The sequence below is a fragment of the Zea mays genome, chromosome 2, assembly GCF_902167145.1.
Source record: "Zea mays cultivar B73 chromosome 2, Zm-B73-REFERENCE-NAM-5.0, whole genome shotgun sequence".
NCBI classification, from domain to species: domain Eukaryota; kingdom Viridiplantae; phylum Streptophyta; class Magnoliopsida; order Poales; family Poaceae; genus Zea; species Zea mays.
In genome coordinates this window covers 210,866,658-210,875,233 of record NC_050097.1, presented here as the reverse complement: position 1 = coordinate 210,875,233, position 8,576 = coordinate 210,866,658, and the positions used below count along the sequence as shown (strand labels likewise).

The 8,576-nt window shown below is 44.3% G+C and overlaps 1 protein-coding gene across 1 annotated transcript; it reads right to left on the bottom strand.

Moving 5' to 3' along the window:
* Positions 1-686: 686 nt before the first annotated feature.
* On the bottom strand, positions 687-4,979 carry LOC100273879 (uncharacterized). The gene is made up of 2 exons (NM_001148273.1): positions 4,841-4,979; positions 687-2,662 (listed from the first exon to the last, which is right to left on the bottom strand). Exon 2 carries the CDS (start codon positions 2,629-2,631, stop codon positions 919-921), a length of 1,713 nt encoding a protein of 570 aa, NP_001141745.1. The 5' UTR covers positions 2,632-2,662; positions 4,841-4,979; the 3' UTR covers positions 687-918.
* Between the last annotated feature and the right edge of the window lie 3,597 nt (positions 4,980-8,576).

Genomic DNA, 8,576 nt, shown 5'->3' with positions numbered 1-8,576 from the left:
AACTTTTGTTTGTCAGAATACGCGAGGGGTCATGGCCTAGCGAGAAAGAGAGAAGGAATAATCATAGCATGGTTGCGTGGCTGTGGGGGCCTTGTCGGCCGTACAATGTTCGTGCCAACTGCCAACGTAAACCTTACGCGTCCCGTGCTCAGGGAAACACTCATTCTCGGTCTCGGATAAGCTAAGCGAAAGCGAAGCTCAGACTCTGGAGTTGCGTCGTTTGTCTGTTGTGCCAAGCAGAGAGCCTTAGCTTTGTCGCTTGGTTTGGGACGCTCCATCGCCAGGTTCAGCTTCTTCAGCAGCGTACGATATAAAATGACCAATTGTGTGTCGGCAAACGCCGGATTTGTCCGGTACCTCGTCTCAGCACCGGAGCGTATTGACATTGTCTCTGTAGAAACTAGAAAGAGAGATGAATGGAATGGTGCCTATGCGCTCCACCTTTTCAACGATGATGATGGTTCACAGTCAGATGATAAAAATCAGCACACTTTGCCTGCCCAAACTTGGATCTCGCAGATGGAAGACTTGAGATCCATCTTCCCTCGGAGGGGCATCAGGGCATGTTAACTTGTTGACATCATTGCACGCTCAAGAGCATGAAAGAAAGACTAAGAAGCATCTCAGCATGTATGCATGCTGATTAGCTAAGAATACGCTTGGAGAAGTCCATGACAGGGGTGAATACATGAGAGCAAAAGAAAACTGTAATTACCATACAGCTTAGCAGCTACAATCTAATGTCAATGTTCTCTTCTCTGGTCTGCACTTCAGGAAAACTAAGGGTACAGCATCATGTACATGTACAACAAAGGGCGTCCTTTTTTGCGGAAAGCAGACCAGGTAATTCATTATGCATACATACATATATATATGTAAGAGTTGACGTGTACTTCCGGTCTTCTGAAAACGTTACTGTCAGTGCCAAGCAGAAGCAGATATCAACTTCCTGTTCTTCCAGCCGAGCAGCATCGCGCCATCCTTCTCTTCCAGGGTGTACTTGTCCGAGTAGCAGGCAAGGAGCTTCCTGATCACCGAGTTCACGTACGAGCTCAGCGGGTATGGTCTGAACCCGGCCATGGTCAGCCTCGACCGCCATTTGCCCAGGAGCTCGTGACGCTCCACCCGGTCCTTCCCCTCGCAGGCGATGATGTTCACGATGTCCTTGGCAAGACAGTGCTGCTCCACGTTGATCCGCTCCTTGTTGTCCCGTGGCAGGTTCGTGTCGATTGACTCGAACATGGCCGAATAGTAGTCCAAGGTCTCGGTGAACCGCATCAAGAACGGGGTCGTGTTGGTGTGCGACTCCTGCTCCACAAGCGTGGTCACCTTCGGAGACAGGCCTTTCACCATCCGGAGTAGCCCGTCCCGTGGGTTGTTCACGTCCACGCTCTCATCCGGGGTGTGGTGCAGCTGCAGAGTGAAGTTGACAGCAAGTGCTTCGCCTGACCTAATGTCCAGCATTTCTTTTGTAACTTGAGTTGCATAAATACCGGGCAGAGGGGTAAACTCCAAAGGTATCCTGAATTCCTCAGACATGCTTTTCAACATCTTCCCTACAAGGTCCAGACCTTCACCACGGGCATACTCTGACACTGGGTCATCTATTCCAGTGATCCGCACGTGTGGTGGACCCCCAGGCCTTGCAGCTAGCGCTTGTATCAGTGTTATCCACTGTGTCCCTTGGGCAATCTGGAAATCAATAATATGGATCCTGTCCTCATTTCTTAATGCCTCTGCAATTGCCCCATTGGCAGCCATATAGCCAAACTTCAAGTACGGACAGATGTTATACAAAATCTTCATGTAAGACAAGAGTTCATTACTCTCTGGCTCACGGCACTTCAGGGCACGATATATGTTTGTACCTGAGTTTGCATGTCTAGCAACCAAACCCTCAAGGAGGTAAGCACCTAACCGCTGGATTGGCTCCCCAGTAATTGATACAACTCCACGAGCTTGCTGAACAAGGTTAAGGAACTCCTCTATCCTCTCCTCACTTAATGCTTCAGCACACTTGGTTAATAGCTGCTTCACCATGCTCTGCGGATCCTCCCTTAACTCCCTTAGCCGTTTCTCTGGGCGGAACTCATAGCTTGCTGTGGGGTATCCAGATGCAAGTTGTGTCCGTACAACTCCTGGTGATGGCTGCCTAGATTCATGACTCCATGTCCTTGACCGCTGCCTCATCAGCTGAGCAGGTTTATGTTCCTCAAATTCATGCTTGGTGCTAGTAGCTGCATCATCAGCATCAGGTGCCATCAGAACAGTCTCTATTTCTCGTAAAGCGTGTTGCATATTATGCCTTGATGTTGTGTACAATGGATCAGGTCTCACTTGGGTGTTCTCCCGAAGGATAGCTGCCTGTTTGTATGAGCTGTCTACTTCCAGTGGTGATATTGATTGTGCTGAAATGGTTTCTGTGGAGCTCTGGTTATCTGGAGTATTGCTGAGTGCAGACAAATTATCACACTCAAGCTGGGATGAAAGAGGAGTGTATGATGAGCTGCTGAACTCAGACTTCAGTGGACTAGCTGGCCAAGGAGTGTTTGCTAAGTTGTTCTCTGTAGGAAATTCGTAGTAGACGTTAGCACCAGTTAATCTGTACTTTAACAACTGGTGCAAGTCCATAATAAATGAATAGGCATTAGTTGATCATGACCTGTACACAGCAGAAGATAAGATAGTATGAGCAACTTATATTTCAAATAAGAACATTTTGGTCTAGCAGTTCAACTTCAAAAATATAAACCCAAAAATGAAAAGAAGGTGCAGACAAAAAACAACAAAAAGTGCAAACAACTAGCATAGCTTAATAAAATCATATGCAGCATCAAATTCCCAAAATCCTCCATACAAGACAATTCATGATCTACTACTGCTTCAGGTGATCAAGTAAAACCACACCATCAGCATGCAGATAGCAGGTTATGTGGTTTTCATGCAAAAGATGTAACAGGGCATATTAGGTTGGAATCTCTGAACTATTGCTAGGTATATCAGCAAAATCGATAGACCTTTAATAGCTATTACCAAGAAGTTATCCTCCATGACAATAATCAGAATATATGAAATGAGCTTAAATGACAAGTTCAGTGTTTCCTTGCGCCCAATATGCTAGAAGCAGATCAGTCAAATGTACTAATAAACAATAAATTTTCGAAAAAGTATAGGACTATACTACTACAGGCACATGCACTCATACAGATAGTTCCAAACAGGTACCTACATATCATGTTGCACTAATTAAGTGCTAGCAGAGGAGGAACAGTAAATCTGTTTTGATAATATAGAAAAAATCTTAATGGGCCATCATTGTAAAATACATTTGTATCTCGGGAATTCTCATGTTACTGAGATAGCCACCCTATTTAATTAGATCATCAATCTGTATCATGCAACTACAAGGGCCAAGCAGCCAGGACCTTGTTTGCAAAATATCCCAACTGCTTTCCAGCCAGTGGATCCACCATTCTACGCTCATAATCAAAGCATCCTTATAATTAATTTTTTTGTATATACAGAATGCTAAAATCAAGCAACAGAGCATCAAACTAGATTTTACAGAGGAACACAAGAAACGAAGGGTGGTTTTAAGTACCAATTTGTCATATTCTCAGGAAAAAGAAGTATCATCACATAGAAGAAATCCAACCTAACAAGGGAGTCTAGAGAGTAGAGACCAAATATCACAAAACATCTTGCACCTACTTCAGCACAACCATGACTGCTCCGATCATAAGTAAACAAACTTAAACACTCTCTAGTTGGTGGAAAATGATTTACTACGCTATTTGATAATCGACCCTCTAGACCAAACTTAAGCAACCTCTAAGATTCTCTATTTGTTGAAGGAGGTTGACCAACTCTGTTGTTTGACTGCCGGTCAATTTCTCCACTCTGAATTCCCAAGAAAGAACTCCCAGCAAGAAGTTTGACCAATCAACCGAGCAGAATCAACGTCAACTTCGTCACTAAAACAAGAAGCCAATTAGCATAGTCTCTACTCTGTCCAGTAAGAAGGTACGAAACCTGTAGGATCCTGGACCATGTTTGACAATGCTAAAATCATAGTTAAAATCCCCCCGTATCCAAGAAGAACCTCGGTATGTTCTTCACAATCCCATGGGTTACTTTACTCAGCGAACCAAGTCTTGCATAAATTGTCATCGACGGTAAGTCAAATTGACTACTCAGGTGAAAGATGACATTTTCTAAGCCATGTCCTAATCAAGCACGTAGATGGATACTAAGTTTCAGTCCCATCAGCGGAAATTATTTGTCATTCAGAATCAAGTACATGTTACTACAGAGGCAAGCTACTGTATGATTCCCTAAGTCCACAAGTTAGATTTCATTTCTATCAGGTGAACCACACGCCAAGCTAAACACAGAAAAAAGCATTCAGCGCAGTTATACCAAGTGAAGTACGAAACGATGCAGAATTAGCGCCAATTCACCGACTACGCACGTCAAAAATCGACAGCAGTCCTCGTGACCCATTTCCAGCTCTCCCTCCCGCCGAACCCTAACCCCATCCTCAGCTCCGTTCTCAGTCGCGCAACCACTGCTTCGCCGGATCACGGATGGGCCCACCACCGTCCGTCCCATCGCGCGCTCCGTCGCCGCGGCAGCCGAATTGGCCGAATGAGCCCATCTGCTACCCGATGCTCGCATCTCTCAACTCGCAGTAGCGCAAAAAATCCCAAATCTCCACCCTCCCAAGCTGATCAAACAGTCCCCAAAAAATTCCCCCAAAATGAAAACTCAGCAGGAATCAAAACCAGAAGCGCGACAGCAAGCACAGAATCCAGCGAGGAAAGAGGACTAGAGCTCTCACCTCCTCTGAACCAGCGAGGAGCGAGGAACAAGCACAGCCGATCTAACTCCACCACCACCACGGACGTCCCACCGGCCACCACCTCTCTCTCTCTCTCTCTAGCGTTTGTGTCCTAATCCTTCTCTTGCTTGTGCCCCTCTTTGCTGCGAATAATAATTATATATCTTGAAGAGAAAAAGGGAAGCCCCAAGTGGCGCGCATTATATACCCCCCTCCCCCGACGGCGACCGTTACTGCCCCACCTCACGCCGTCACGGACACGCTCCTCCGGACGGTCAGCGCTCCCGCGTCGCCATGATGGGCCCACCCGCCAGCCCCTGGTCCGTCCAAACACCGTCCGGTCCGTAACGGACGGCCCAGATGCAACCGGCGCAGGGACGTGGGGGCGGTCACGTGACCGGCGAGCGGCGCTGGGGCCACGAGCCCACGACACGCCTGACGCGCGGCGAGCGGGCACGCGGTCTCGCCTTTGACCTGACGTGGATGGGATTTGAACAGCTCCGGGGCCGTCCGTTTGGGATCGGAGGGGCCTCGTGCAGGATGGCTTCGGCGGCCTGGGAGAGGGCGTCTCGGCCGTCGGATCGGGATCGGGAGCGGGCAAAAGAAAAGATAAGACGGTGACATCGGACCAGTTCGTGGGCGTGGGGCCCGCCACTGGGAAGCGGACAGAGGAGAGTGAGTTATACGTGATAGGGCGATAGCTCTGTCCGGAGCCATTGGTGTCACAAGAATCATGCAACGAGAATAGAAACTTCCCTTGAACGATGATATTATGGCATTTTGAAGCACGGGTCATTCTTGTATATGATTCAAGATTGTAGGTTCATCTTTTTTTAGCTAGTGGGTTTGTTTCAGAATTTGAAACTATTGCTTCTTTCGGTCGGCGGTATTAAATTTCTGAAAATGATTTTTTTTGAGTGGTCACATTACTAATTGTTCCTAAAATAATTTCTAGAAACAAGTCATGTTACCAACGTTCCTAGTAGAATCTCAATTCTAGTGCCTCCATAAATTTGTTCTAACCGTTTTTAAAAAGTGTTTTGTATACTAGCGAGTTTTACACAATCAAGTGATATAGACCAATACATTAAGGCATGTTTGGTTTGTGGCTAAATGTGTCACACTTTGCCTAAGGTTAGTCATCCAAATTGAATAACTAACCTTAGACAAAAAAGTTAGGCAAAGTGTGGCAATTGAGGTAAGGAACCAAACATGCCCTAAGATCTTGTTTGACCGTACCAGCCACAAGGAGCGGAGCTATGTTGACATGTTGTTCATAGGGGATGCAAATGCACCCCAAATAAATGCAAAAATCTATAGATTTGATCAAAATCTCATCATATATGTATTAGTACAACAAATCTTTATGCATTGGTACAACAAATATTTATGCATTCATAGAAAGACAAGTGCAACCACTTTAAGTTTGCTTTAGCTTCGTCACTGGACTATACTCATATCTATCTAATATATGCGTGCAGTTAAATAGGCTTAAAAAACAAGACATGGCAAAAACACAACTAGAAAGGCTATGGCGTCGAAACAGTGTCGCTAAGAACTTCGAACTTTAGCACGCTCCTGAGAACTTGGCTCACCCATGACCATGATCAACCGTGCCAGGGCGGTCAAAAGCAGCTAGTAACACGAATGGTCCACACACTATTTGTTGCATTCTTTTCTAAGATTCAAAAAATGCGCAAGATCATAAAGGTGACAAGAACTTTTACAGAGTAGACTTAGGGAGTTGTTAGTGTGACCGTCAACGCGTCAAGCAACAAACAACTAGTCTGAAAAGATATAGGTTAATTAATAACATAAATATTACATTTTTAAATTGTAAAAAATATAGGCAATCAGACGGGCTTCATAAAAAACAAGAATATACTGGAAGGGGTGGTGCCGTGGTGGGACTACACGAGGTCATACACGATTTGAAATAAAAAAAGGTCTGGTTTTAAAGATTGATTTTGAGAAAGCCTATGACAAAGTTAGATGGAAGTTTTAGCTGAGGTTTTAAAATCTAAGAAGTTCCCTGACAAATGGATCAATATGGTTATGAAAATACTAGAGAATGGGAAAGTGTGTGTTAACATAAATGGGAGAGGAGTAAATATTTCAAGACTTTTAGGGGCCTTAGGCAGGGCGACCGCTCTCTCCTCTCCTATTTAATTTGGTGGCTGACGCCCTTACTGTGCTTCTAGATGCAGGGGTTTCCAAAGGCCACATTTCTGGTGTTTTAGCTGATGTTCTACCATGAGGTATCTCGCATATTCAATACGCGGATGATACAGTGATTATGATCGATGGGACAGGAAAATCAATTTTAAATTTGAAATTACTTCTATATTGCTTTGAATGGTTATCAAGTCTAAAAATAATTTTTCATAAAAACGGGGTTTACGTGTTTGGAGCAGGTCACCAAGATGGAGAAGAGATGGTCAATATGCTTGATTTTTCCTTGGGATCCTTTCTTATGAAATATCTGAGTACCCCTATCTTTGACCACGCTATTAACTCGGTAGTTTCGGATCCTATTTTGGTGAAAATGAGGAAAAGGTTGGACCCATGGAAGAGCAAGTACCTCTCCGTTGGTGGGAGATTGATTCTAACTAACTCTTATCTTAGTAGTCTATCTATGTATTCCATAGGTTTTTATCTTCTTCCTAAAGAGTGTCATCATAAAATAAATTCGATTGGATCTAATTTCTTTTGGCAAGGAGATGAAAAGAAAAGGTGGTACCACATGACCAAATGGGAGATGGTGACTAGGTCGAAAGACTAAGGTGGTCTAGGCATTCTAGACAGCAGAATGATGAATGAATGCTTGTTAGTAAAATGGATATGGAAAATGTCTCAGGGGTCCGAGGATACTTGGTTCAAACTTATCAAAGCGAAATACATGACCAAAGGAAACTTTTTTCTGTCAACTGCTAGAGGCACATCTCAATTTTGGAAAGGGTTGCACAAAGTTAAACACTTGTTCAAATGGGGTGCCGTTAATAAAGTTATGAATGAGGAAGGTACCCTATTTTGGACGGACACCTAGCTCAGGGATGTGCCCTTAAAAATAAAAGATCCTAGATTCTTTAACATTTGCAGGGACAAAAATGTTTGGGTTGTGGACTACTGTGAGGACGGGGAGTGGGACACTGATCCCATGCGGGACCTGATGGTGGCTAATTTCCAGGTTTGTTATGATTTTGTAACTGAGTTTAACGATCAAATACTCACTCATGGGAGAGATGAGGTGATATGGGTCCTACACAAATCTAGGACTTTCAATACTCAATCTCTATATAGGTTTATAACTGATGGGGGATTAGAAAAGATATATACAAAAATATTTGGAAGTCCAAGATGCCCTTGCGAGTTAAGTCTTTTTTTGGCAATTATACAACTAGAAAGTTTAGACAGGCGTGACACTTAAAAAAAGATGGAAGGACTGCGATCTATGTTCATTATGCCAAAAAGCGGGAAACAATTGATCATATATTCTTTCATTGTACCTTGCCTAATTTTGCTTGGAGTTGTTTGAGGCATGTTTTCGGATGGAACAACATTCCCAGTCCGGTGAAAGAAGTGTTCTGCTTCTGGATGGAAGCGCAGCCTAAGAAAGCTTATCTTTTTCGCTTATTTCTGCTTACGGGCATGGTCTGAGCCCTATGGCATAATAGAAACAAGATGGTGTTCGAGAGAGTTCTCGTGCAACCCTTTTGTGATCCTACCTGATGCCATT